This window comes from Guillardia theta, assembly GCF_000315625.1.
Source record: "Guillardia theta CCMP2712 unplaced genomic scaffold GUITHscaffold_51, whole genome shotgun sequence".
Classification (NCBI taxonomy): Eukaryota; class Cryptophyceae; order Pyrenomonadales; family Geminigeraceae; genus Guillardia; species Guillardia theta.
The window spans coordinates 73,546-101,113 of record NW_005434623.1 but is presented as its reverse complement, the minus strand read 5'-3'; the positions used below and the strand labels follow the sequence as shown (position 1 = coordinate 101,113).

General features: G+C 55.4%; 8 protein-coding genes across 8 annotated transcripts; 5 read left to right on the top strand and 3 right to left on the bottom strand.

The window, feature by feature from the left end:
* Window positions 1-251: 251 nt before the first annotated feature.
* GUITHDRAFT_141036 (hypothetical protein) lies at window positions 252-3,706 on the top strand (the record flags this gene model as incomplete). Its single annotated transcript, XM_005829537.1, has 13 exons — window positions 252-269; window positions 467-520; window positions 708-898; window positions 981-1,102; window positions 1,346-1,407; window positions 1,604-1,657; window positions 1,937-2,017; window positions 2,242-2,321; window positions 2,612-2,690; window positions 2,819-2,872; window positions 2,904-3,010; window positions 3,163-3,187; window positions 3,641-3,706. 13 exons carry the CDS (start codon window positions 252-254, stop codon window positions 3,704-3,706), a joined length of 993 nt encoding a protein of 330 aa, XP_005829594.1.
* Window positions 3,707-4,615: 909 nt separating this feature from the next.
* On the bottom strand, window positions 4,616-10,338 carry GUITHDRAFT_111297 (hypothetical protein; the record flags this gene model as incomplete). Its single annotated transcript, XM_005829536.1, has 22 exons — window positions 4,616-4,778; window positions 4,915-5,036; window positions 5,421-6,577; window positions 6,628-7,141; window positions 7,318-7,431; window positions 7,727-7,777; window positions 7,836-7,909; window positions 8,170-8,243; window positions 8,409-8,467; window positions 8,580-8,658; window positions 8,706-8,752; window positions 8,865-8,912; window positions 8,967-8,999; window positions 9,051-9,141; window positions 9,289-9,371; window positions 9,454-9,480; window positions 9,529-9,585; window positions 9,702-9,754; window positions 9,812-9,887; window positions 9,951-9,997; window positions 10,044-10,121; window positions 10,173-10,338. The coding sequence occupies 22 exons, from the start codon at window positions 10,336-10,338 to the stop codon at window positions 4,616-4,618; spliced, it is 3,213 nt and encodes a 1,070-aa protein (XP_005829593.1).
* A 1,599-nt stretch (window positions 10,339-11,937) lies between these two features.
* GUITHDRAFT_141034 (hypothetical protein) lies at window positions 11,938-12,909 on the top strand (the record flags this gene model as incomplete). The annotated part of the gene is made up of 1 exon (XM_005829535.1): window positions 11,938-12,909. The coding sequence occupies one exon, from the start codon at window positions 11,938-11,940 to the stop codon at window positions 12,907-12,909; it is 972 nt and encodes a 323-aa protein (XP_005829592.1).
* Window positions 12,910-13,890: 981 nt separating this feature from the next.
* GUITHDRAFT_73768 (hypothetical protein) lies at window positions 13,891-15,330 on the bottom strand (the record flags this gene model as incomplete). The annotated part of the gene is made up of 1 exon (XM_005829534.1): window positions 13,891-15,330. A coding segment is annotated over one exon (1,440 nt), but the record flags the coding sequence as incomplete, so codon positions are not given.
* Window positions 15,331-16,637: 1,307 nt separating this feature from the next.
* Window positions 16,638-16,948, top strand: GUITHDRAFT_111294 (hypothetical protein; the record flags this gene model as incomplete). Its single annotated transcript, XM_005829533.1, has 2 exons — window positions 16,638-16,765; window positions 16,816-16,948. 2 exons carry the CDS (start codon window positions 16,638-16,640, stop codon window positions 16,946-16,948), a joined length of 261 nt encoding a protein of 86 aa, XP_005829590.1.
* Window positions 16,949-17,077: 129 nt separating this feature from the next.
* GUITHDRAFT_111293 (hypothetical protein) lies at window positions 17,078-17,809 on the top strand (the record flags this gene model as incomplete). The annotated part of the gene is made up of 1 exon (XM_005829532.1): window positions 17,078-17,809. The coding sequence occupies one exon, from the start codon at window positions 17,078-17,080 to the stop codon at window positions 17,807-17,809; it is 732 nt and encodes a 243-aa protein (XP_005829589.1).
* Window positions 17,810-18,702: 893 nt separating this feature from the next.
* GUITHDRAFT_111292 (hypothetical protein) lies at window positions 18,703-20,730 on the bottom strand (the record flags this gene model as incomplete). The annotated part of the gene is made up of 2 exons (XM_005829531.1): window positions 18,703-20,521; window positions 20,588-20,730. The coding sequence occupies 2 exons, from the start codon at window positions 20,728-20,730 to the stop codon at window positions 18,703-18,705; spliced, it is 1,962 nt and encodes a 653-aa protein (XP_005829588.1).
* Window positions 20,731-21,687: 957 nt separating this feature from the next.
* Window positions 21,688-27,255, top strand: GUITHDRAFT_111291 (hypothetical protein; the record flags this gene model as incomplete). Its single annotated transcript, XM_005829530.1, has 18 exons — window positions 21,688-21,794; window positions 22,152-22,323; window positions 22,370-22,509; window positions 22,714-22,825; window positions 22,877-23,057; window positions 23,134-23,204; window positions 23,330-23,499; window positions 23,730-23,840; window positions 24,051-24,364; window positions 24,412-24,430; window positions 24,634-24,712; window positions 25,251-25,389; window positions 25,781-25,858; window positions 25,901-25,921; window positions 25,989-26,119; window positions 26,167-26,274; window positions 26,319-26,380; window positions 27,156-27,255. The coding sequence occupies 18 exons, from the start codon at window positions 21,688-21,690 to the stop codon at window positions 27,253-27,255; spliced, it is 2,115 nt and encodes a 704-aa protein (XP_005829587.1).
* Window positions 27,256-27,568: the final 313 nt, after the last annotated feature.

Genomic DNA, 27,568 nt, shown 5'->3' with positions numbered 1-27,568 from the left:
AGCTAGGGGAGGGGAAAGGGATGAGGCGGAGAGGAGACGGAGAGGAGGAGCGAGGATGAGGAGCGAGAGAAGAAGCGATAATGGCAGGTTGACGGAGGATGGTGATGGTTGAAGGGAAGCCAAGGCACAAGAGATCTTTTAGCTCGTCGATAACAGTTTGATCGGCTTGACGTCCTGTTCCGGTTTATTCCCAATGGATTGACTATGATTGCTCGCTTCCTGTAGGGCAGCTTTCTGTTGCAAGGATCACGATGCCGGAGTTGCCGGAGGTGATCGAGAAAACGTTGTGGGGTGACACAGTCCTGTCCTCCTTCGTCCTCGTCCTCGTCCTCGTCCTCGTCCTCGTCCTCGTCCTCGTCCTCGTCCTCGTCCTCGTCCTCGTCCTCGTCCCACCTGCTCACCATCATCTACCAGTACTATTGCTCTCAGCTCCTTGTGTCTGACGGTATGGCTTGTCATGCTGCAGGTGGAAAGGGCGAGAAGAGTACTCGAGCGCTTCTGCGTTGGGTTTGTCGTCAAGGTGAGTTAATTTTTGCCTCCTCCTCCTCTCCCGCTTTCTTCCCGCTTTCTTCTCCTGGTTTCGCACTCCTTTTCCTTCCCTCGCCTCGCCTCGCCTCACCATGTCTTCATTGTCCTTTCCCTGGTTTCATGTTTCTTGCTTCGTCGTCATCTCCTTCGATGTCAACTCATTACTCGTCGTGTCTCAGTGTTGCCAAGTCGTTCAAGACAACAAAGTCTTCGAAGGAGTTGCCCCCGACACTTTCAAAGAAAGAATGACTGGTGATCAGTTGGCGCCTTGCGTGCTGCTCCTGCACCTGCTGTCGCGCATGTTGCTGCTGTTTGCTCATGATCATCGCGATTGTTCAAGATGTGATGTGAAGATTCCAGAAAACGTGTGGTGACCTCAAATGTCATATACACCCCGATGCCAATCAAGTCGCTGAAGGATCATTGTGTGTTGTTGTTTGTGCTGACTGCAGGCAGGAGCTGTGCTCATGCTACATACCAGGGGCCACCATCCTAGCGGCAAGGAGGAAAGGAAAACATCTATGGCTAGAGCTCAAGGAACGTCCTTGGCCACTGATACACCTCGGCATGACTGGTGAATGGAACATCCTTGTCCTGAGCGATTGTGACTTCTTCTCCTTCCCTCCTCCTACACCTTCCTCTCTTCATTGTCTTTCCCGCTATATGTGTCGCCTGCTCCTGCTCCTGCTCTCCTGCTCCTGCTCTCCTCCTCCTCCTCCTCCTCTTCCTCCTCCTCTTCCTCCTCCTCCTCCTCCTCCTCCTCCTCTCCTCCTCCTCTTCCTTCTGTTCTCTTCTCCTCCTTTCCTTTTGCGACCAGGGAGTTTTGCTGCGGTTTCCCCTGATGGCACAAAGGAGGTTGCCGAATATGTCAACTCTCGGGTGAGAAATGACGTGGAGAAGAAAGGGAAAGAGAGACAGGGGAGGGAGGAAGGGGACGGGAATGAACAGGCAGACGGAGGGCGGCGAGAAAGGGGGGGACACAAGAGGAAAGCGGAGGGAATAAGGAGGGGGGGGGGGGGAGCAAGGGAGGATCAGGGAGAAGGAGGATGTAGGGAGAAGGTGAGTATTGAATCAGGTGGATGCGGAAAGTTGGCCGCCGAAGTTTTGGAAGTTTCGACTCGTCATGGAGGTGAATAGGAATTTTACTTTGAGAACCATGTTATCATCTTTGCCGTTGATCTCTTGTCCCTGCTCGTCCTGCTCGTCTTCCTCTTCCTCTTCCTCTTCCTCCTCCTCGTTCTCCCTCCTCCTCCTCGTTCTCCCTCCTCCTACCTGTCCTCCCTCCTTCCTCGTCTTCCTCTCCTTTCTGTTCCTTCACCCTCCACCCCCTCCTTGTTCTTCTTCTCCTCCCCTCGTCTCTCTTACCCCTCCTTGCTCTCCTCTCTCTCCTTACGTCTCTTCCTCTCAGAACGGCAACGATGTCGCTTTCATAGCCATCCGGCGCTTTGAGCGCGTGAGGATGCAGCAAGATCCTAGAAGAGAGTCTCCTGTGAGTGTGACGGCAGCCCTCCTTTCGTTTGTCTCCTCCACCACCTCCTCTACCTCCTCCTCTACCTTTTCTTTCCCTCACCACTCACCACCTTCTTCTCTTCCTTGTTCTGCTTCTGTTGCTCTTCTCTACCTTCCCTCTTCACCTTCCTCGCCCTGTTCATTCCCTGTTTGGTTTGTCTCCTTCTTTCTGCTCCTCCACTCCTACTTTTCACGCGCCAGCAGGTCAAAGACCTCGGGTTCGATCCTCTCACTGACATGCTTCCCCTTGCCGACTTCAAGGACGAACTGCTATCACGCTCAGGGTATCTTCCTCCTCCTCCACCACCACCTCCACCTCCACCTCCACCTCCTTACCATCATCACCACCATCACCAACTCCACCTCCTCCACTTCCCCTCCTCCTCCTCCTCCACCACCACCACCACCACCACTGCCGCCATGATCACCACCACCACCTCCTCCTCCTCCTCCTCCACCACCACCACCTCCTCCTCCTCCTCCTCTTTCAAATCCTGCCTCCTCTGGCTGTTCTTGCCTTGCTTGTCACAGCTCTTCTTCCCATCCCAGCTGTGGTTCTGCTGACTGCGAGCAGCCCAGTCAAAGGAGCTCTTCTCGATCAATCCTTCTGTGCGGGTGTTGGAAATTGGATTGCAGATGAAGTTCTATACCAGGTGACAAGATGCATCCTTCCTCCTTTCCCTCCTCCCTTTCTCCGTCTCCCTCTTATCACCTCTCATTACCTCTCTTCTCCTCCTCCCTCTCCACCACCTCCTCCTCTTCCTTCCTCATGTTTTTCTAGGCGCGCCTCCATCCTCAAACCCCCTCCTCCTCGCTCTCGTTGGAGCAGGTGAAGGTCAGCTGAAGTTTCGCTTGCTCACTGGAAGGTGGAGGTGGAGGCTGTGTGGCAAAGTCTGCAGATGGTGATCGGGAAGGCGTGCGAGGAGGAGGCGGACAGCAGCAAGTTTCCTAAGGACTGGCTGTTTCATTACCGGTGCGAGAGGAGGAGGAGGAGGAGGAGGAGGAGGAGGAGGAGGAGCAGCAGCAGCAGCAGGAGTGGGGGAGGAATGGAGTCAGTTTTCGGGGGAGATGGAAAGGGAACATCGGGCAGCAAGAAGGTGACTAAGTGATTGAGAGTGAGAGCAGGTGGAACAAGAAACAAGCGTCCAAGGTAATGAAGAGGAGAACGACTGAACGAATTCCTACCCGTTGAATCCAAACATGGATCTGAATAATCCCTCCCTCCCTCTCCCTCCCTCTCCCTCTCCCTCTCCCTCTCCCTCTCCCTCCCTCCCTCTCCCTCTCCCTCGTTTCCTCCCTCTCTCTCCCCCGCCCCCGCTCCCCCTCTTTCCCGCCCTCTCCTTCCCGCTCCCTCCTTCCCTCACTCCCTCACTCGCTCTCTTTCGGTTTGGTTTCTCTTTGTCATTCTTCTCATGTCAGACGCTCGAGGGTCATAACATTTCCTTCCTGACTGTCGCGTGAGTTTTTCCGCCCATCAGCATCCACGATGCCTCTGCAATCTCTCAGTCCTCCTCCTCTTTCTCCTCCTCCTTCTCCTCTTCCTCTTCCTTCTCCTCCTCCTCCTCTTCCTCCTCTTCATCCTACCTGTCTCATTTCTCTGCAGTGGTCGAACGACCGCATGGGTTCCAGCGCTGCAGAAGAAAACGACTACTGGTGCACCGCATGCTGAGACGCACACTCCTCGTTCTCCTGTCCACCCTCCTCCCCTCCCCCTCCCCTCCTCCCTTAGCTCCCCTCCCATCCCCTCCCCTACCTTTCCCCTTCTCCTCTCTTCTCTCCTCGTCCTGCTCCCCTCCCCCGCCCCTCCTCCCTTTAGCTCCTCCCCTCCCATCCCTCCCCTACTTTCCCCTTCTCCTCTCTTCTCTCCTCGTCCTGCTCCCCTCCCCCGCCCCTCCTCCCTTACGCTCCCTCCCCTCCCCTACCTTTCCCCTTCTCTTCTCTTCTCTTTTCTCCTCGTCCTGCTGGTTGCCTGGCTTTGTCCTCTTGTCTTCCTGCACCTCTATGGCCCTAGCTCTCTCCTCGCTCTCTTACCTCCTACTCTCTCAACAGCAGGCCAACAAGTTGTCGGGAAACGCATCAAGAAGGGAGGGGAAGAGAACAATCCAGTCAAGAAGGAGGAGGGGGAGGAGGAGGAGGAGGAGAGGGAAGACCAAGATATCAGCATATCAAGGTTTGTGCCTGGACGATTGAACGGTGGACTGAAACAGCATGTGGAGTAGGAAGAGGAAGAGAGGAGCGGGCGACGACGAGCGCACGCCAGGAGGAGCGCGAGGAGGAGGAAGAGGGAGGAGAGGAGGAGGGGGATCAAGAGGAGCGAAAGCGAGCAGGGGTACGACCGCGAAGGAGGAAGGAGGAGGGAGTGGGTCAAGAGCAGTCAAGGAGGAGCAGGAGAAACTCAACTCAGAGGAGGAAGAAAAGACAACGCGAAAGAACAGAAGCGGGAGGGGAAGGCAGACAGAAAGCGCAGAGAAAGGAGGGGAAAGAGGGGAGCGAGGAGGGAAGCGCAAGAGGGGTGGCAGGGAAGGAAGGGGAGGGAGAGGAGGAAGGAAGTGAAGGAGGAGCAGAAGGCACTAAAGTTTTACTGGAAGCCGCCGTTGAAAACTTCGTTGGCCTCTGCCTCCATCTTCTTCATCTTGTCTCCTCCTCCTCTCTTTCCCTCCGCAAGCTCCGTCGTCCTCCCCTTGTCTGCCATCCCCACGATGGCGTTGTCCCGCTCGAGCTTCTCATGAAGCTTCAGCTGCCTGCTGTTGCGTTAGAAAAAGAAGAGAGGAGGGGAGGGAGCAGAGGAAGAGGAGAGGGTGAGGAGGAGGATGGAAGGAGGGCCGAGGACAAGCACTGAGGACAGCATGGGACAGGACGGCATCTTAGTCGTTGGACCTTCTCAGCTCGCGCTCTTCGCGTCTCTGCATCTTCTTTTGATTTCTCAGCTCGCGCCTGACCGCCTCCGCCTCAGCAGCGCTCGAAGTCGGGAGAATGTCCGCCGGCTGGTAGTCCGCCGACTGCAATCAGATGAGATGAAGCAGAAGAGAAGTGAGAGGAGAGCGAGGAGAGAGAGAGGAGGAGAGAGGGGAGAAGGAGAGAGGGGAGGAGGAGAGAGGGCAAGTGAGGAGGAGGGGAAGGTGGCAAGGAGAAAGATCAATGAGGGAGGAAGGGAGCGAACAGCGCGAGAGAAGAAAAGAGCTGCAGGCTGATGGAGGGAAGGAGGAAGGAGAAAAGCACAAGCGAGGTTCTCAGGGAGGAGGGGACGGAGGCTGGGAAGAACGGACAGCAGAAAACGAAGAAGCAGGAGCAGGAGCAGGGGCAGGGGCAGGGGCAGGGGCAGGGGCAGGGGCAGGGGCAGGGGCAGGGGCAGGGGCAGGGGCAGGGGCAGGAGCAGGAGGTACCCGGGGAGGAGCCTGAAGGGCTGCCTTGTCATTCCTCGCTGATCTCTTGTTGACGATCTTGGCGATGCGTCGCAGAAGCTCCTTCCTCCTCTCCGTCGCCTCCTCCTCCCCCTTGCTCAGCACCTTGCGGTGGAACTTGAAGCCCAGCGCCTGGTTGGACTCGCAGACTCCCTGGCACATCAGGGGCACGTGCGAGGCCGGGACGTGGTGGAGGTTCAGGTCGTGCAGGCCCGTCATGAACTCGCCGACGCAGACATTACAGAACTCCGTGGGCTTGTCACGGCTGAAGTAGTGGACGAGCTGCGACCAGAAGGCATGGTTGAAGTAGTGAGGAGCAAACTCTTTCTGTCCTCTGTTCACAGTCGAATGCCCTCCCCTGATGTCCCAAGGCTCATCGTCGTCGGAGTACTCAGTCACGTTCAGCCCCCTGCTGTACCTCCTCATCCTCCTCCTCTGCTCCCGCTCATCCTCCGTCTCGTTGTAGATCCCGCGAGCGAACCCTGCCCTCCTCCTCTCCCATCTGTGCGCTACCTCCATGTCGTCCCCGACACACTGCTCGGGATGCTCATGGCACCTCCTCGCGATCGCCCGCGTCTCCTCGTCGTAGTCCTCGTCCGCAGGATACGCCTTCCTCCTCTTCTCCTCGTCCCCTGGCTCCAGCCGATCTGCTGGATACCTCGGCCTCCTCCCTCCTGCCAGCGGGAAATGACGGCCAGTCATATCCCTCCTGTACCGAGGAGCGTCGTCGTAGACCCCTTCCACCCCCTCGTACGCGTTCCGAGCTGACTCCCGAGCTGATGCTGACTCAGCTGCCCTCTCAGCATATCTCTCCCTCCTCGTCCGCCTCTTCCCTCCCTCCTCGATCTTCTTGGCCACCAGCATCGCCGCCTCCTTCACCACCTCGGGAGCAAGCTTGCTGGCCACCACATCCGCCACCCCTCGCTCGCTCTGCTTCAGCTTGTGCTCGTAGCTCGCTCCGAAGCCCTCCCGCTCCGCCAACCGCAGCTTCTTCTGCAGCAGCCGGTTTCTCACCTTCTCCTTCCTCAGCTGCTCCACAAGGCTCTCGACCTTGGGCCTCTCCTCCCTCCCTCCTCCCGGCAGTCGGACCTTCTCCCTCCGGAACAAGGAGGAGCTCGACCCACGGTTCGCTTCCCTTCCTGCATCATCAAGTCACTTCCTCCTCCTCTCCCAAGCACAGCATCAGTACCTCGCGCGTCTCTCCTCCCTCCCTCCCTCGACGAGGGCCCTGAGTAGCTCGGGGGCTTCAGCGCGGAGTCGATGGAGGCGACGGCCGCGTGCAGCTCCTTGTCCAGCTGCGTCTTCTTCGCGCTTCCTCGCAGCCTCTCAAGGTCGGAGGCCCCCGACGGGGTCAGGCCGAACTTGCTGTTCGCCTCCTCCTCCACCTCCCGCGCAGCCTCGTTCGCCTCCTTTCGCTCCTCCTCCTTCTCCATCGGAGCCCTCAGGCTGTCCACGCGCCCCTCCCACTGCTTGTCCATCAGGTGCTCCACGTGCCGCAGACTCTTCCTCAGCCGCTGCTGCTTCGCTTCCTCCCTCCTCGCTGGCACGGGCTTGCTCGCGATGTTCCCACCGAAGGGAAGGCCAGCAGGCGGGTGCCACTCCTGCAGGAAGTCGCTGGGGCTAGTGGGCACTGAACTTCCTCCTTCCCCGTGCGTCTCCGCCCACGTTCCTGCTCCTCCCACCGCTGACTTGCGGTCCTGGAGCTGCAGGAAGTTCAGATGTGAAGGAAGGATCAAGGAGAGGAGGAGACAGGAGGTGGGAAGCTGGTGGGCAGAGCAGGGACAGGAGGAACAGAAGCAGAAGCAGGAGCAGGGGAGGGAGAAGGGAGGCAGGAAGAGGAGGGAGAGAGGGAGCGATGAAGAGAAGTAGCCGGCAGGACCTGCTGAGGAAGGGAGGGGTCTGCAGTGGCGAAAAGACGCTTGGTGGGCAAGTCCTGCAGGTCCGTGCTCATAAGCATGTCTGCTGCTTCCTTGGCCTGCTTCTCCATGTGCATCTGAAGGGCACAAAAGGATCAGAGCGGGAGGAGGAGGAGGAGGAAGAAAACGAGGACGAGGACGAGGACGAGGACAAGGACGAGGACGAGGACGAAATGGTTGCAGTGGCAGACAAAGATTGGGATATGCATGGTGATGAGGATCAGGATGGGGAAATGAGGAAGAGCAAGGGGAAGGGAGGAAGGGGAGGAAGAGGAGGAAGAGGAGGAAGAGGAGGAGGAGGAAAATACGAGGGAAAGGAAGTGGGAGAGGGAGGCGGAGAGGACGAGGACGAGGACTTGAGAGTCTCGTCACCTCCTTCTGGTTGAACAACTTCCAGTCAAACACTTGCGAGCTCTCAGCCAGCTGCGGCAGCAGCAGTCAAAGAAGAAGAGGAACAAGTGGAGGAATGAGGAGGAGGTACCGAAGTCGTCCTCGCCCGCCACGTCACTGCTCCTCCTCCCGGCATCGTGTCGTACCCTCCCTTCCATGCGTCATCTACAGGCAGATCTCAGTCAGATTAGCAGGAGAGCAACGGAGAGGGGATGAAGTAAAGGGTGAGGTGAAGGCATCCAACATGAGGATCGCGATACAACGATGGACAAGTGCAGGAGTGCAAGAACGAGGACAAGACGCAAGGGGAGGATGAGGAGGAAGGAGACTAGGAGGAGAGGATGGGCAGCTGCACCAGAAAAGGATAAAAGAGCAGAGGAAAAGACAGGACAGGACACCTGCTATGCTGTCCCAGTGGAGATAACCCGGAGTGGGCTGGCCCATCATGTCCCAGTTGGTGGTGGCAGCAGCAAACCCGTCGATGTAAGCTCCGTTGGCCCTGACGAGCAGCAGTGAGGGCGAGAAGAGGTGGGGAGGTGGCGGTGAGGTGGAAACAGTCGAAGAAGAAGCTTGAAGCAAGCTTTGAAGGGGGAAAGAAGGAGAGGAGAGGAGAGGAGAGGAGGAAGAGGAGAGCGGACGAGGAAGAGGAAAGGAGAAAGTTTACCAGTCATGGCAGGAGCCAGGGACATCGCAGTCGGTCACTCGCGGCATCTCGAAGTCTCCCTGTGCAAAGCAAGAGGTAAGGGAGGAAGGAGAGAAGGAGAAGAGGAGGAGAGGGAGGAGACAAACGACAAGAGGAGAGGAGGTGAGGAAGCAGCGCAGCGGAGGCTCGTACAGGGTAGTAGAGCGAGGAGGTCTTGGCCTGTCCGAAGAGCTGGGGGATGGGGCCGAACTCCCTCAGGTACAGCAAGAACCTTCAAGGATGCATGAGAGGAGCCGCACAAAGACTGCAGGCCCTCACCGAGCTCGGTTGATCCTCGTCTGCAGCTCGTTGGAGCCCGCAAACGCCTTGAAGACTTGTCAGGTAGGAGCTGCTGGGGTGGCAGGCAGGCAGCCAGTGGGATGGAAGAGGAGGGGTAGAAGGCCATGAAGAAGGAGGGGAGGGGTGTAGAGGAAGAACCTTGTCGAGCTCTTGCTGGACGCTGTCTTCCTTGCCTGTCTGGCTCATCTGAAATGAGAAAGTCAGCTGAGAGAGAGGAGGAGACGAGCTCGGCACCTTCACCTGCTGCGAGGCCAGCTGCTGCCCCTCCAAGCTCTGCTCAAGCCCTTCAGCTGGAGTTGTCAGGCAGCAGCAACCTAAACTTACCCTGACGGCGACAAATCCCACAACTTGAGGAGGAGGAGCCAGTTTGGAAGCAGCAGTGCACAAAGCGCTATCCTGAGACGAGGCGCAGGAACTGAAAAGCACAGCATCATTAGAAGCATGAAGCAAAAAATGTGAGCGAACTGAAGGAGAAAAACGAGGAGGAGGAGAGAGAGTGGACGAGGAGCAGCAGCAGCAGCAGGATGAGGAGGAGAATGACAGAAGGGGAAGGAGCTTGGACCTGAAGGGCTGCCACATGGGAACATAGTCGTCCACCTTGATGGCGCTCTTGCGCGACTTCCTCGGGAGAAATTTCTCGAGGATCTGAAGGAGGCAGTGAGGAGCAGGAGAGTGGGTAGAGCGCGAGGGAGGGAGGGAGGGAAGGAGCGAGGGAGCATGCGGTGACCTCGGCTCTCTGGTGATCGAGCTTCTCCTGCACGTGAAGAGATCAGACGGCAGCTCGATGTCACTAACATCTCACTTGTCGCGCGTCGAGGAGGCGGTTGGTCTCATAGAAATAGTCCCAGCCTGCCTGCGCCTGTTGAGGAAGGTGAGCCAACGCGAGGAGGAGGCAGATGAGGAGAAGGAGGAGGCGAATGAGGAGAAGGACGAGCATGAGGATAAAAAGAGAAAGGGAGGACGACGAGGAGGTACCTTGTTCCAGCGCTCAGCCAGACCTTGCTGGCCGTTAGCCTCAGCAAACAGAGCTGAAAAAAAAGAAGTCAGACCACAAGAGGTTGATGTCAAGGTTGTCAGAGCCAGACCAAGTGCTTGCATGTAGTCCTTCTGCCCTGCGTCCGTGTCCCGACTCTCAGCCTCCCTACCGGCCAGCACCTGCTTCTGGCAGCATCGCAACGAGTGAGCACATGTAAGGAGCACGGCAAGGTAAGAGCCCTGACCCACCTGCTCAGATCGGAGGCTGTCCTTGCCGCCCTTGGCTTTCGAGTGTTCTGAATTTCAATCAGCACGCACATTTCTTATCGCACGCGCGACAACCCAGCCAGCGGCCGCGAGTAGCCACCCAGTCACGGACAGCAGCATCACGATCAGCCTCGTGGAAGCGCCGGAGAGCGTCTGCGCGACCGTCACGATCCTCGAGCAGACGAGGGTCCTCCCTCCCCTCACCCATGTACTTCAAGCTCGCGCCCAGCACAAGCGCTCGGCTGTTTGCGGATGTTGGCATCGGGGCCTGCCTCTCACTCTCTCCTCCCCGAGCGAGCTGACGCGATGCTTCTGGATGGCTCGGCGCTGCCGACGCCATGAAAGCGGCCCTCCTGCCACGTCCCAACATGCCAGCCCGTGACGTGAGTTGTCCGTTGTCGTTGTATCCTGGGCCGTAACTGCTGTACATGAGATGCTCTGCCACATGCGTGAGTGCAGGCTCCTTCGATGGGGATCACTTACCCAGACGAGGAGGAGACCCCAGTTGCACCGGCAGCGTTTCGTCCTCAACCCTAAATGATGGTAAGGGTGGGATGAAGGAGAGATGAGGGAGCGGGAGGGAGGATAGGGATAAGAGAGAGAGAAGACAGAACAACGAATTGCAAGCACAACGTGAAGTAACAATGAATCAAGGTATGAAGTAACAATGAATACAGGTATGAAGTAACAATGAATACAGGTATGAAGTAACAATGAATACAGGTATACATTGGGGTGAAAACAGGGAGGGCAAGTTGACAGTCATACGAGGATCACAGAAACGCAGAGATGTTGAGGGAGTTTATGAAGGAGGGGAGGCGGAGGGGACAGGTCTTACCCTCCAAACGGGCTGATGCTGTCAAGAGCAATGTGGGATGGGTAAGGACGAAGCATCAGCGACGCTATCGCCGCCAACGCCATGACCGCGCCAAGCCATGCCCAACCTCTCATCCCTTTCCCCGGCATCATGCCTCTTCGCTCTTGGGATTACCCACATCCCCGCACTGATTCAGCACCCGGCGGGCCGGCCCACGGCGACGGGGGCCGGCCGGGCCGGCGACGCGCTGCCGCGCGCGGACCGTTGCTTACGGTGACAGTCTTCACTCAAAGTTAAGTTAAAAATCAGTACTGGGTAGGGACGGTGGCTACCATTGAATGCTGACTCTACTAGGGGGCACGAACAGAGTACCCCCCACTGGTCCTATGATCCTACGTTGCTACCCATAGCCAAAGACCGCCGCACTGCAAAGGAGGGTCCCTTGCCTGGTATAAGAAGGGGTGGGGGTAGGGGGACTTAGTTGAGCAGGGGGGTAAGTGTAGGGCAACAGATGCACCATGACAGCGACATGTTCTCAAACAAGATCAGGTGAAGAGATGGCGATGATGAGATAACAGCTGATACCGTGATTGATGATACGATAACCATTCAGCTGATACATTGATGATACGATAACAGCTGATACATTGATAATACGATGACAGCTGATACATTGACTCGATGATACGATTGCAGCCGATGTATGGATGATACGATTGCAGCCGGTGTATGGATGGTACGATGGCAGCCGATACATCGATACCTTAACTTTGAGTCATGAATGATGATGATATAAGAGGTGGTGCATTGATGATGAGAAGAGAGTTCATACATTGATGATGAGATAAGAATCAATTTCTTGACGATGAGAGGACTGAGAATCGAGGGATTGATGATGAAATGAGAAGTAGAAGTAGCGGAGAATATTCATGTTTGAGATGAGAAGTAGTGGAAGTCATCTTTCCACGTGCAAATATCTCAATACACGTTGTCTCTGTGTCATCCTTCATCATACAAACTTGCAGGTTGGCGTGTGGGATTGTTACCATTTCAATAATCTTCTTTCTTGCGGCGGATCGAATACTGCCGTCGGAAACCAACTCATTGTTGGGCAGCTTTGAAGAGAATATCACTGCTGACTGGAACTCAAGCATGAAATCCTATGGGTCTCATAATCAGACGGCAATCCGATTTCTATTGCCTACTGCGCTATCCCTCGGAAAGAACGAAACTGGAAACCAGAGCGTCTCTGCTCAGACTGTGGGAAACCTTCTTCTGCTGAACTCCAGCAGACTATTGCATGTAAATGAATCCAACAGGACGACCAACGTCAGCTTGAACTTGAGGTCACCTGTGGGCCCAACTGCAGAGGTGACACAGACGATCGTCAAGTCGCTGAACAAGCCCAGCCTTCCTTTCAGCAACTCCTGGTTAAGCTCGGGGTCTGCCAGGAAGACCATGGGAAGGCAGCAGGGGCGGAAGCGGAGGAGAAGGTGCCGGCACGTGCTGGTTAACTCGCAGGGGGGAGTGGGGTCCAGCGCTTTCATGGACTTGCTGAAGAGTTCGCACGTCGCTATCAACTCGCCCGAGGACGCCGACGGTTTCAAGCACAAGTCCTCTGATCAGTTTCGTCACACGCAGGACGAGATCGGACTGAGAGGGCTCGATTGCGCTTCCAAGGCCATGATCATCGTCGGGGACCCGCTGCACTCGATCGAGAGCGTGCACCGGCGATACAGTGTCGACCATCTCAACAAGTGGAGGGACATCGCACATCGCAGCCCCTACCCTGAGGGCACGAGGCTCTCCGACGTCTGGGCTGAGATCGCGCGTGCGCGGCAGGACACGACGGGGGTGTCGAACTACATCACTAGCTGGATGAGAGCTACACGAGAGCGGAACTGGCCAGAGCTGCGTCTGGTGACCACGAGATCGCTGTACGAGCATGCTGTTGACCATGCAAAGTACCTTGGGGTGGGGGATCACATGCTGAAGCCCTTCCGGGCACTGGCCTACAGGCCCCAACCCTTCAAGACCTCCGCCCCGCCATTGGTGCAGGAGATCTTCAAGCCCATCAGGTTGCAGATCAACAAGCTTGAGGCTGAAACCTCGTCTAGTCCTTGACTGGTTCAATAGACTTTCCGGCGCCCTCCACTGAGAGCCCAGCTGCTCACAGGCAGTTACCCCTCCCCGCTTTCCCTTTTCCCCCTCCCCACCGTCAATAAATCACGGAACGACCTTAAGTAGTAGTATATTTACAAGTCAAAGAAAAGAATCAATCAAGTAGTGAGAGCTTCAGAAGCGATGAGACGTTTGCTCGTTGGAGACCACAACGTCGCTGGTGAGCGTGAAGCCGGGGGTTGGCTTCTTCCCTCCCAGAAAGCTGAAGCAGCCAACCCGGGGAGGAGCAGCCTTCCCTGGCTTCATGGCATAGTCAGCGTCATCCTCCGAGGCAAAGAAAGCAGCAGCAGCCTTCTGAACCATCGCCTCCTTCTCCGCTCTCCGATCTATCCAACCCACAGCTTCCCCCTTCGCCTGCTTCCTCACGCAGCTTCCGTACGCCTGGTGCACCAGGGCATGGAGGGTCTTCCTCATGTCGGCTCGCTGCCCTGCGGTCATCGCCCGCCAGTTGTGCGCTGCCTCCTTCTTCACTCCCTCGATGCTCGGCATGCTGCTCGCGTACCGGCTCGCCCGATGCATCTTGAGGCTGGTGATGTTGATCCAGACCTCGTACAGGCACAGCCCGTGGGTCATGTAGTAGTACTCCGAGGGGAGCTCGCTGCTCTCATACACGTTGAGTGTCTTCATTGGAGCCGGCCAGGACCCGGCCCGCAGGTCGTCCACTGCGTCCTTGGAGGAGAGGAACCAGCTGGTGCACACGGCCTCGGGGCTTCGGAACCCCAAGGTCGTCCCTTGGACACTTCCGGCCTGCACCAGGGCCTCCGCGTCTCTCACGATGGACTTGGCCTGCTCGAAGTAGTTGTCGATCTCCTCCGGAGTGAGGACTTGCGCTTTGTCAGCTCCCTGGCTGTAGCTCGTGAAGAAGGAGATGTTTCTGAGAGAGGCTGCCTCCTTCACCAGCTTGTTCTCGCTCCCCGTGTAGTGCCACTCGCCCGTGTTCACGTCGAGCCTGTAGAAGGGCAGAAGCTTCCACCCGTGCTCTGCGACGAACAGAACGGCATCGATGAGGAAGCGAGCCATGTGGGGAGAGATGAAGAAATTGAAATTGATGCGAATAAAGCCCGGCTTGATCCCTTCCTCTCCTTGCAGTGCCGTCTGCTCTAGGCACAACGCGGACGCGGGTGAGATGTTGAACAGTTTCTGCCCGTAAGGACCAGCGCAGGAGCAGCCTGCTCGGCCTTGCACGCCGAAGAGATCGTTGAGGAGAGAAGCGACGAAGTTGTGATGAACCAGCTTGTTCCCATGTGCAACAACGAAGGAGACGATGCTCAGTCGCGCGACGCTCGTGTCCCCAAGAATGATGATACTCTTATTCGCCTTCCAGGCAGCAAGGGCTTGAGACCAGTAGTGGTGCTCTCTCTCCACAATCGTGCTCGGCCCTACCTCCATCTTCAGTCGGAACACCAGCCCGCACCGGATCGCTCCTACAATCTCCGGCGTCCCTCCCTCCTCCCTCTCCTCCACCGAGTCCAGGTACTGATGGCTGATCTCAGACACAAACAAGACGGTCCCTCCGGCAGGTGTGACCGGAGCTCCACGATTCTTGCAGGGTCCGTATAGGGAGTCCTTTTTGAACACGAGGACCCCGGGGGTCGACGGCCCCCCCACGAACTTGTGCGGAGAGATGAAGACAGCGTCCTTGTACGCCAGAGGCCTCGAGGGGTTCATGTCGATGTCCACGTAGGGCCCAGCAGCCGCGTAGTCGAAGAAGGCGAGGGCTCCGTGCTCGTGGAGAACAGTCGCAACCGCCTCCACGTCCGTCAGGATCCCCGTAACGTTGGAGGCAGCCGAGAAAGATCCGACCTTGATGCGGCGGTTCTGGTACTGCCGCAAGACTCTCCTGAGATGGTCCAAGTCCACCTGGCCCGTTGCGTTCAGCTGCACCTCCACCACGTCTGCGCCGCTCTCGCGCCATGGCAGGATGTTGGAGTGATGCTCGTACGGCCCGATGAGGACTAGGGGGGCCTCCGGGGTGCCGGCCGAGTCTTTCCAGTCCTGGCGATGCATCAGGAGCTGTGCAGTCTTGTAGATCGCAGCCGTGCAGCCGGAGCCTGTGAACACCACGACGTCCTTGTCTTTGCGCCCGTTGACGCTCTCGAGGATGATGTGCCGTGCTTCTTCACGGTACTTGGAGGTCTGCCGCCCCGTATGCGACACAGTCGTGTGCGTGTTGGCGTAGTGCGGGAGGACTGTGTTCCTGATCGCATCCTCGATGAAGGTGAGAGATCGACCGGATGCTGTGTAGTCGGCATACGTCAGCTTCCGCGGGCCGAATGGTGTGTGAATGGGCATGCCGGCGCCGATCACCGATTGCTCGATATGGCTGACAAGGCTTTTCTCCTCCGCTAACAAGGTGGACGCCATGGAGGCCGATCGGCTGATGTTGTCCGACCTCTGCTGGGGCTCAGGGGACAAAGAGAGCTTGCTGAGGTGGCCCACAGCTACTTCAGCCCTGATCGGCTCCCACTGGAGGGTCGACAGTGAACCGAAGTTTGTCCCGACCTCAAGCACATCGGATTCTGAGAGGTTGACAGAGGGAGACGACGACGACGAGGTCATGATGCTGACAGGAGTAGGTGTGACTAGCATTCACCTGGGAAACAAAAGGATCAATGGGGCTTCAAAGACAGATACGGGATGTTTCCGTCCTTGCTGTCTAAGGTAATGAGGTTGTACATCTCATCCTTCTGACGAGCTGAGTACTCCACCCGCATTTCTCTGCGCAAATAGCGCTGAATACAGTCTTACAGGTCTCAATCAGCTTCGAATGCTACAGCTCTGGTTAGGTTGCTGTAGCGCAATTGTGCCTTGGCTACAACAGCTCACACTCTCATAAGGTCTCAGTCCTCGCTACGTATCCCCCCTTTCCTTCAACCTTGATCTATAGTTTCATTCCTTTCTCCTTCTCTGTTCATTCCGTTGTCCTCCCCCCCCCCTCTTCTCTCCCTCCCTCCCTCTCGCCCCCATTTGTGCGTTGAAATCTATAAAGCAAAGGATACCCCTGTCCGTCTAAGGTTAATTGATTTTGACGTAGTACCCCTCCTCGAAGTCGACTCGCTTTGAGTACCCCTACGATTCCCATTTGAAATACCCCGTTGTATCACCCACCCACCCCCTCTCCTAGACCTCATAAGCAGCGTACCAGTTTATTATTCATTCCCACCCCAAGCTCAGGTGTATCTCTTCAAGTACCCCACCCACCAATCAAACCCTCAAGGACGGGTACACACTCAAATATTGAGCTCGTTCCGTCCCCGCTGACGTCATGGACGGTCACGAACGAGCTGTGACCCCACCCCCTCTCCTGGACCTTTTCAGTACAAGATCATACCATCCCTTCACCCTCCTCAGAACTTACGGTTCAGAAAGTGAATGGACACATCTTTTGTTCTTCATTCTTTTTTTGTGTAGTCAATTGGGTGGAAGTACCCCTCCATCCCACATACAAGGGGTGGGTCAGTACCGCACGTCCGTGACTGTCGATGACATGTTAACTTCTTTGCAACTATGCATTGTGGGAGAAAGACACCGAAAAGCACCGAGTATGATCTACAGTTCATTTGTCTATCTATGACTTCTGCCCCCGATTGAGTCTGAGGCAGCCCCTTAAAAAAAGAAAAAAAACAAGCGGGGGGGGAGGAAGGGAAGGGAAACCTAGCAAGACCTGAGACATGCTGGGAGCAGCAGGAGCTTCTGATCTAGTGGCGCTCAGCATCGACCATCCAAGGGAGATGCTCCATGGTATCGAACAGAGGGAAGCGATACATGCCCAGATGCAGGAGGTACATCGCAACAACCTGTAAGTAGCTTGCTCCCGACTTGTACGTTGAGCTTACCTTGTTCCTTCAGGTTGAGAGGGGCGTCTTCCGCCAACTCCGCCAGTAGGATCGACCCCAACCGCAAGGGCAGGAAGTTCTCCGGCGACGTGCTGGTCAACGGGAGAGCACAAGGGAGGAGCGGAGGATGCGGGCGGAGAACGTGATCCATGAGCTGGGACTGGTGCGGAACCCCTCCATCCTCCTGCTGGACGAGCCGACGTCAGGCCTCGACTCGGCGGCGGCAGAGAAAATCATAGGCGCTCGCGACAGGCTTCAAGGCCCAGCCAGAGTGCATGGCGCTCGTGTACATCATGCTGTGCGCTATCATCGGCTTCATGTTCTGGGACCTCCAGCTGGGGCCGTCGGACATCAACAGTCGCATCACCATGCTCTTCTACGTCGCGGCTTTCCTGGTGTTCATGTCGGTGGCGGTGCTGCCCTTCTTCATCGTGGAGCGAGCTGTGTTCCTACGCGAGCGAGCCAACGGCTGGTACATGGTGCCGGCCTACGTGCTGGCGACGTTCCTCATGTCGTTGCCGGGGCTCTTCATCATCTCGCTGGTGAGCACGTTGCTGGTGGTGCTGCCGTCGGGGCTCAACGGATTTGGGGTGTTCCTGGTGGATCTTTTCCTGTCGCTGGTAGCAGCGGAGGCGTTCATGTGCGTGGTGGCGTCGGTGGTGCCTCACTACATCATCGGGATCGCGCTGGGGGCAGCGGTGTACGGCTTCTTCATGTTGTGCGAGGGCTTCATGAAGATCAAGGACGACATCCCGGACTTCTTCATCTGGGGGTACTACATCGCGTTCCACACGTACTCTTTCAGGGCGTTCATGGTGAACGAGTTTGAGGGCATCAAGTACTTTGTCAACAGCCCGCAGTTTGCGGACGGGAAGGCGGTGCTGAAGTTCTACAACATGGAGGACAAGCCTGTGTGGAAGGATCTTGTAGTGATTGCGGGGTATGCGATTGGTCTGCAGCTGATCTTCGGGACGATCCTGCAGGTGTTCCACAAGGGGAAGCGGTGAAGCCTTGAAAAGGGATTTTCATGTCGAAGTGTCGTGTATGTAGTGATTGGGATTCGAGCATTTTTGACAATTTTTCTTGAATTTTCCGTGCCTTGTCAATATCTTTGTTAGAGTTTCAATCATGTTTTTAAAAGCTTTTCAGCCTTTGGATTTCGCATATCGTTGCGCAATTTGGTGTATCGTTTGCAAACAGCTGTCATTACTAGTTGACACATTGCTCCTATTGTTGGATTTCATTCCGTGTTCCTGCCTTTCCTTTGCTCGTTTCTTCTTCACTTCCTACCAAGGTGCGACACTGCTCGGATGTTTTCGACAGCGTCCAAACTTGAAGCGGCCGCATGATAGTGTGCAGTTGTGACAAGTATATCAGTTACTGTTCAAGGCTATATCACGTCATATCACGTGGCTAGTAGTAGCAGAGCAGGTGCGGTCGCTACTACTCAGTGACTTGCACTACTTAGTAGTACTACCGTACTGATGTGATCTGAGTCACCAGTCGAAGTGACCTCATGTCGCAGTAGCAGTGATATCGTTAAGTTAAACTTCGGGACAGTACGAGGACAATCAGGGGAGCTTCTTGAACTTGATAGTCAGTTAACTTTCACAAGGCTGATACTATCACATTACCAATGATCAGACGATGGGACTCCTAGACCCACTGAGAAATGATAGACGAACGCGAGTGAGTTTGATCTTCACTGTACAACATAGGACCTGACAATTCAATGCCAAAAGTAAATCTAATTGTATTTCGGTAACTAAACAGCTTTGAACAACATCAATCTAAGGATGCTGAAACATCGAAAAAAATCTATTTCGAGTTGAGGGATAATAGGATCAGGCAGTAACTGCAAATAAGAGAACCAACGAGTATGGCATGGCATTCCCGAGCTTCACCGCTTCCCCTTGTGGAACACCTGCAGGATCGTCCCGAAGATCAGCTGCAGACCAATCGCATACCCCGCAATCACTACAAGATCCTTCCACACAGGCTTGTCCTCCATGTTGTAGAACTTCAGCACCGCCTTCCCGTCCGCAAACTGCGGGCTGTTGACAAAGTACTTGATGCCCTCAAACTCGTTCACCATGAACGCCCTGAAAGAGTAGGTGTGGAACGCGATGTAGTACCCCCAGATGAAGTAGTCCGGGATGTCGTCCTTGATCTTCATGAAGCCCTCGCACAACATGAAGAAGCCGTACACCGCTGCCCCCAGCGCGATCCCGATGATGTAGTGAGGCACCACCGACGCCACCACGCACATGAACGCCTCCGCTGCTACCAGCGACAAGAAAAGATCCACCAGGAACACCCCAAATCCGTTGAGCCCCGACGGCAGCACCACCAGCAACGTGCTCACCAGCGAGATGATGAAGAGCCCCGGCAACGACATGAGGAACGTCGCCAGCACGTAGGCCGGCACCATGTACCAGCCGTTGGCTCGCTCGCGTAGGAACACAGCTCGCTCCACGATGAAGAAGGGCAGCACCGCCACCGACATGAACACCAGGAAAGCCGCGACGTAGAAGAGCATGGTGATGCGACTGTTGATGTCCGACGGCCCCAGCTGGAGGTCCCAGAACATGAAGCCAATCATAGCGCAGAGCATGATGTACATGATGAGGCGGACGAGGAAGATACCCGGGTTACGCGCGTTGTTGAAGAAGGCTCGGTGCGACAGAATCATCAGCTGCACCAGGAACCCGTTGGTCTTCTTGTGCGGGTGCACCTGGTGGTCGATGGGCCTGGCCAGCCCCGCCGCGAGCGCCATGCCCTCGGGCTGGGTCTTGAAGCCTGTCGCGAGTGCCTGGATGTCCGCGTGACCCTCGAAGTCCGTGTTGGCCAGCCTCAGGAAGAAGTCTGCCGGGTTCGAAAGCCCCGGGCAGGGATACCCCATCCGTCCAAAGTAGTCCACAGAGTCGCTTGCCGCCCCGAAGTAGAGGCACTTGCCCTGCGACAGCAGACAGAACTTGTCGAAGTTGGCCCACACCTCTGACGGAGGCTGGTGGATAGTGCACACCACCGTCGTCCCCATCTTGGCCAGGTGCGACAAGTGGCCCATGATATTCTCTGCCGCAGCCGAGTCGAGGCCTGACGTCGGCTCGTCCAGCAGGAGGATGGAGGGGTTCCGCACCAGCTCCACCGCGATCGACAGGCGGCGGAGCTGCCCTCCGCTCAGCCCCTTGCGGAACACGTCTCCTACGATGGTGTTGTTGCACGAGTCCAGCCCCAGCACATGGATCACGTTCTCCGCCCGCATCCTCCGCTCCTCCCTTGTGCTCTCCGAGTGCGGAATGAGCAGGTCCGCCGCGTACGCCATCGTCTCCTTGACCGTGAAGGGCGTCTGCAGCGCGTACTCCTGCTGCACGTACGACGCCACCATGCTGAACGTGTCGTCTCGCGGATACCCGTTGACCAGCACGTCGCCGGAGAACTTCCTGCCCTTGCGGTTGGGGTCGATCCTCCCGGCGATGGCGTCAAGCAGGGTGGTCTTGCCGCCTCCCGAGGGCCCGCAGATGGCGAGCATCTCCCCGGGCCGGACGATGCCGGAGATGCTATCGAGGATGCGCTTGTCGATGACCTCGCTCTGGCCGGTCTGAGGGTTCTTACGGCTGACGCGGACGTCGTAGGTGAGGTCCTTCCACGAGAGGGTGACGGGGTTGATGTGGAGGGCCTTGTATGCGAGGGAGTTGGCGGAGGAGGCGCCTCTCAACCTGAAGGAACGAGGTAAGCTCACCGTACAGCTGCTGCGTCGGGAACTTCGACTCCCTCCTACTTACAGGTTGTTGCGATGTACCTCCTGCATTTGTGTGTATTGCGGGATCTCGGGTGACATCTGAGACTGTGCCTCGTTAGTGGGTATGGAGTAAGAAAGGTTGCTCGTCGCCAACTCAGCCTGCATCCTAGCATGCGCCTCTGCCATGGCAGGGGAGGGCTACTGGGAACCCCTGTAGTGCGCAGGAGATATCATAGCCCCCTCGTTCCCCCCACCCACCCCTCCTGCTTTGGACGCATATTGACTGTCAAGTTTACTTCAGAAGTACTCCATGATATCTAGTAGGTGGGGTATGAGAACTAAAAATGTTAATCACTGGGCAAAGAGGGGTGGTTATTCCCAGGAAGGCAGGAGAAGGTAGGGTCCTACTGTAGCTTGGCTGGTCGGGGTTTCCCTGCAACAGGCGCATCCTAGATTTGCAGTCACACACCGGGTGGGGGGTTACCCTGGTGGTAGTCAAAGGTATCACCCCCACCCCCCTCCACCCTCCCCGACAGGGTTTTTGAGTTTTAAAATTTGAACTCGGGCACTGACGATCCATGACTGCCCATGACCTCTAAAACACACTTTTATATTCAATGGTCAGATCAAGAAAGGCGCGGTAGTGTTGTTTACTTAACTTTGAGTAAAGGATGATATTAATTAACTTTTCACTTTGACTAAAATAATGAGTCACGGCCGACTCTGTACCGGAATTGTTCCTCGTTTTATCACTACTACTTGTTTTTTGCCCCTACTTGTAAAACCTACTGGTACTGAAACTTTACTCAAAGTTAAGTGTTTTTCTGCCGGCCCGGCCGGCCCCAGAAGTTCCGGCGGGGCCCGGGCCCCGGGCCCCGGGCCCCCGATGCCGATCCTCATACTCCCTCGTGGAGCACCCAGGCATGGTGGGGCGCATGTCGAGGTGCTTGTACAGGACCCTGGCGGCGATCATGGTTGCATCGACAGCATGCACAGGGTGGGGGGAGGAGCAGGAGAAGCAGGAGCACGAGGAGAAGCAGGAGCAGGAGCAAGGAGAGCAGCAAGAGTGGCAGGAGCAGCAGGAATCACAAATCATTTTTCTCCCATCACGAAGCCCTGCGGAATATCGGGAGACAGAACTGGATGTCTTTGTTCAAGGGAGCACACGACGCTGTTCATGCATTCCGCACAGACTCGCAAGGATCTTCGATTGAGAGGAGGGATGATGGAGTCGCCAACAGCGATACCAGGTACCTTCCTCTGCATGTCCCCACGTACTCGCCGCCCTTGGCCTTCTTGTTCCGCTTCCTCTTTTTCGTCTCGCTCGCTGGAGTGTGTACTTGCTTCTCCTCTGATTGAGCGGAAGAATCCGACCTCCACAGGATCGAGTCGATCCTCAACGGCTGCCAGCTGGGGCACTGCCTGCTACGAGTGACGACCCTCTTCTCGAGCGCCTGTCGCTCAACTTCTTTCTCTAGGTCAACAGCAGCGAGGGGTACTTGGAGTTCTTCGAGAAGATCCTGGGGATGAAGATTCTGAGGAGGGAGACATTTGAGAGGAGAGGATGCGCCCATGTGACCAGCGGGACGCGTGACGTTGCTCGGCAGGTTCGGACAGATCAACATCTACAGGAACAAGGTGGAGGACCCGAGCTGGAACGAGACGGAGCTGGATGAGGCAGGGAACGCTCCTATCGTGCGAGATCTCGCCAAGAAGTATCAGAGCGAAGTAAGCCTTACGCACACGGAGGAGTTGGAGTTCGGCGACAATTCGACGACGGTACCCGCCATGGCGAGGGGGGCCGGAGCTCTGACCCCGCGATCAGAAGCCCTTCATGACGGCCAAGGCCTGGCCCGCTCAGCCTCGCAAAGACTTGAGCGCAAAGAGCGTGAAGAGCATGTTTGGCTATGGGGCATGCGAGCGGCACTTTACTGTTGAGATCTACTCCGACGACTCTGCCAAACGGTGATCAGAGAGAGGATAGGAGGAGAGGAGAGGAGAGGAGAGGAGAGGAGAGGAGGAGCAAGGAGGAATACATAAAGAAAGTGAGTGCACAAGACAAGTGAAAGGGAGAAGTGCGAGTAGGGCAGGGCACGAGTGAAAGGGAGAAGTTCGAGTAGGGCAGGGCACGAGTGCTTTCAATCAGGAGGGAAGTTAACGACGTCGCAGGTGGCAAAGAGACAGCAAACTGATTTCCTTGACTGTTGATCCTCGTGCTTTGAAAGAGCAGCCAGTGCTGGATGAGAACGCGACAACCTGCTACAGGGAAGGGAAGCTTGCTGTGAGAGGACGACGAGGCTCCTTCCTCTTTTCTGACCATAGGGTGAAGCAGACATGTCTGAGGGCCCCGGGAGGAGAATGTTTTCACGTCGGCAACGCAGTGCAGGAGAGGAGAATGGGGCAGGAAGAAGAGGGAGGCGAAGGGACAATGGAGATGACAGATGACGTGGAGCAGCCTCGAGCCATTCTTTGCATGTCTCCCTTCGCTGACAAAATACAACGCATAACACTAGGTCTTAGTCCTCCTTCTCCCCCCTCCTCTCCTATCTTTCTGACGGTCATTCTTCTCACGGAAAACAAACTCCTCAGGTGTCTCGGATTTGGGAAGCTCGATGGATTTTTGGATTGGATTACTTTGCATGCAAGTCAGGGATTACACGGTAGCTTTTCAACCTCCCTTCCGATCGCTCACTTTTTGTATTTTCGCCCTCCCTCCTGTTCCCTCCTCTCCCTCTTCATGTGTTCTGTCTCGTGTCTTGTTACCATGACTTGCTCCACGGAGCAGCCAGAAAGTCGGCGGGTCATACTGGGATGGGGGAACGATGGAGGGGGAGTTTCATTGGAGCTTATGGAAGTGGAAGAAATGAAGAGAAAGAAAAGGAGGAGGAGAGGGATTCCAACTATGGACTATGTTCAAGACGACAGCGAGATGGCGTACCTGTACGTATCGTGCAGGTGATGAAGAGCTTTCAAGTATGATGTCATGCGACGAGCTGTCTCGATGCCCTACACAAGTTCTTCTGCTCGTATTGATGAATTGCAATGCGATGACAGTGAGTGCTGGAGCTGTGACAAATACGTGAATTCGACATATTGTGGGATGAACCACATACATTTTCAGCCCCATACATTACATCATTCGATTCATTGCATGATTTCCATTTGATGTGTTGACGTTCTATCAGTCTGGAGCAGTTCATCTTCTTCAAGACCGTTGTTTCAGCCTGTGTTCAGAAATCAGGAGGAAACTTTCGATCCGCGCTCATTTATGTCACTCGACCAGAGACGGAAGAAAGGTCCTATCCCTCCTCTGCTGTTGCCCTCACCCCCCTCCCCCCCCTCCTCCTCTACCACTATTGCTCCTGCTCCTCTCATTCTTGCTCCTACTCCCACACCTCCTATCCTTGCTCCTGCTCCTGCCTCTGAGTAGGTCAGGACGAGAACTTGTATGCGAACATGACAGGACTGTCACGAAGTTCTTTGCTTGACATCTGCTCGAACTGCAGGAGGCTGGTAGAAGTGATGGTCCTGAGAGACCCAGATGAGCACGAGATTTGCTTCATGGCGCATGAGGACTACTTCGAAGCTTTTAGAAATGAAGCGTGTGTGGATATGGTACTGCTGATGATGCTGGGAATGATGGAATTGGTTACGATCAAAATGATGATTCTGCTGCTGCTGCTGCTGCTGCTGCTGCTGCTGATTCATCATCATCATCATCATCATCATCATCATGGCAAGACGGAGGAAGAGGAGGAGAAGAGGGTTGGAATGGATGATGCTGATGCTGATGCTGACATCGACGACAACGACGACGTCTGTGATAACATCTTTTTTGTCAGACTGGAGGATCACTCACTCTCACAGTCTCCAACCTAACACGCAGGTAAATTTCTCGACCCCCTCGTTTAGTTCCCCATGACTTGAAACATCCGACCCTTTCCTTCCATCTGCCCTGCTTTCCTCTCCGTACTCCTCGCCTCGTCTCTCCTTGCCTCACCGTTTCCCCCCTCTTTCTTCTCGCCTTCTGGCTCCCTCCTTGTGTGTTCTCCTACCTTGAGCTTCATCAGCATGTGATCTTGAAAGCAGGTGGGCGAGAGAGAGAGAGATGGCGATGCCTGACGACGACGGGCAACCGAGGAGAGGCTATGGATTCAGCGACTGCCAGGTGAAAAGGGAATGAGAGACAGGTTTCTAGTGGGCAGAACAGAAAACACGGGGAGGGCGGTCAGACGAAAAGTTGAGATGATGAGCAAGAGTATGATGATGATGATGATGGTAGTGAGGAGGAGCAGGAGCAGGAGCAGGAGCGGGACAAAGAAGAAGGACGAGGACGAGGACGAGAAGAGGAGGAGGAGGAGGAGGGGATTTGTGGCCAGATGCTGAGATGTTGTCGCTTATGATGTGGCATGCCGGTCTATCATAACCGTGATCATCAACACCACCACCACCACTACCACCACCATCAACAACAACAACTACACCAACACCAATATCATCACAAACATCATCATCAGCAGCATCAGCAGCATCAGCATCATCCATCATGCATCAACACGATATGATGCGATATTAAAAGAATACGTTGAAAGTTTTCACAACTCTGATACGGAGAACAGGATGATCAGCGGCTCTTCAATCTCCTTGCTAGGGTTTCAACTTCTGACCTCGGGAAACTTTGAAACTTTTGACTTTGCAGTTTTTAGAAAGTTCAAGACTTCTGGGACCAGGGAGTCCCGACAGACATCAACTTCACTCGAAGTACCTGCAACATCTCAGACGATGCCTTCAAGCTGCTCTCCGAGCCCCGACCTACTGCCCCTCCTCGACCCTTGTCGGCTGCCGGTAGTCATAGTAGTCACGATCATCTGCATCATCATCTGTATCATCATCCTCGTCGTCGTCACCACCATCATCATCATCACCACCACCACCACCACCATCACCACCATCACCATCATCTGTTGCTGCGGCGTCTGCATCAGCAGCATCAGGATCACAAACAAGTGTATCGTTTCCATCGCCATTCATTCTCTATTCAATCCGATGTTGGATATTGCTTCAGTGATCATGCATGACATCATTTTCCTTTTGATTCATGTTTCTGCATCATTGCAGTAGTGTCGTTGTTCGTTATTGTAGTAGTATCGTTGTAATCGTGCACGTTAGCTCTATCTTTCTCACTTCAATCTCCACCACCATCACCAGCCTTGCGCTTCACTCACTTCAGCTGCAGAGAGGAGACAGGAAGTGGTGGACCGGAGCCTCGCCAAAGAGCTCGCAGAGGAGTCTGATCATACTTCCGACGTGTCATGTGACCTTGATATCTTACACATTGTCTCCTGACGTGATGCAGTTGAGGGGCCTCAGCCGAATGGTGAGACCTCATGGATGATTTGTTGAGCAAGACAAGTCAAAGTTGCAAGCTGAGAGTAGATCTCCAGAGGATTGGAGCGCAAGTGCTGAGCAGGAGGAAGAAGAGAAGGGTGGGGCAGAAGGCTACTTCAACAAGACAGAGTCGATGTTCAAGAGGGATCGAGATCAGTTCTTGCAGCAGAATGCCAAGTACGACCAGGTGAGGGGCAGAGGCTCGTTGTGAACGGGCTGCTGACGTCATTGCAGTACAACCAAAGTGGGTTGGTGAGTGAGGAGATAGAAGTGAACATGGACGAGGAGATCAGCGATTCGTCTGTGCCGGATGTCAACCAGTTCAAGGACGGGCTGTCAATGGTAGCAACCCCCTCGCTGCCTCCGTGTCCTGACGGCCCCGGCAGAATCAAACGGTCGCAGACTTTGACGCGAGTCGTGTGGGGACTAGAGACCACTGGAAAGATGTGTACGAGAACGAGCTGAGCAACTTCCATGCTACAGGTAGCGGCCCAGGCTTCCGAGAGGGGAGGACGGAGACAGATGATGGAGAAGGAGGAGACAATGGGCGGGGGAGAGCGAAAAGAAGAGAGAAGAAGCAAGATAAACAGTAGGAGGAAGGAGGCGTGATGGCATAGCACGGAAGGAGGAGGAGGAGGAGGTAGTGGATGGACAGGGAAAGAAGAATGCTTTTGGCTATCCTCAACTTGTTTCAAGGTGATCCTGGAGAATGCTGGTTTGAGGAAGAGAGCAAATGCATGCAGAGAGTCTCCTGGAAATCTCCTCCCTCCCTCGACCTTCGCCCCCCCCCCCCCCCCCCCCACCCTCCTCCTCCTCCTCCTCTCCTCAACCTCAACCTCTTCAAGATCTCGTCTTGATTGCCCATCGTCGCGTCAGTTCTATGCCTCGATCATGCTTTCCTCTCTCCTCCCTCTATCCCTTCCTCTTGTTTTGTTGACCTCTGACTCTCAACTCTCTTGTTTCTTACTTCCTCCCAGCCCTCAGTCCTTCACCCCTCCTACTTTGATTTCCTCCCGTGCTGAATCATCTTCAAACGGCATCTTCTTCCCCTCCCCCTCCTCCCTCTCCTCTCCTCCCCTCCTACCCTCCTACCCTCCTCGCTTTCCCGCCTCTCCTCTCTTTCCCTCCCCCCCCTTTCTCTCCTCCTCTTCCCTCCTTCCCTCCTCTTTCTGCTCATCATTCCTTAGCTTTTTCTTTACCTGCTCCTGACTTTCCCTTTCCAGGTGGGTCCGCAACGAGTTCTTCACGGAATCCTACAAGACTGCGAGGATCCTCGACGTTGGTACAGGGAACGGGATGATGCTGATCGAGCTTGCCAAGTGATACCTCGCTCCCCTCTCTCAACAAAGCACGCTGTCCTCTTCCTCCTCGTCCTTGCAATCGACATCTGAATCTTGTTTGTGGTTGCATTCCTTTTCGTCGCTGTCACCATCATCACCACCACCACTACCACCACCACCACTACCACCACCAGAATCACCATCACCACCACCATCACCACCACCATCATCATCATCATCATCATCATGTCATTCTCCTTTATTTCTTATACTGTGCCTTCATCTACACCACCATTTGTTTTTCCATCATCATCACCTCCACCATTTTTTCATGTCGATACTGTTCCTCTCCGCTT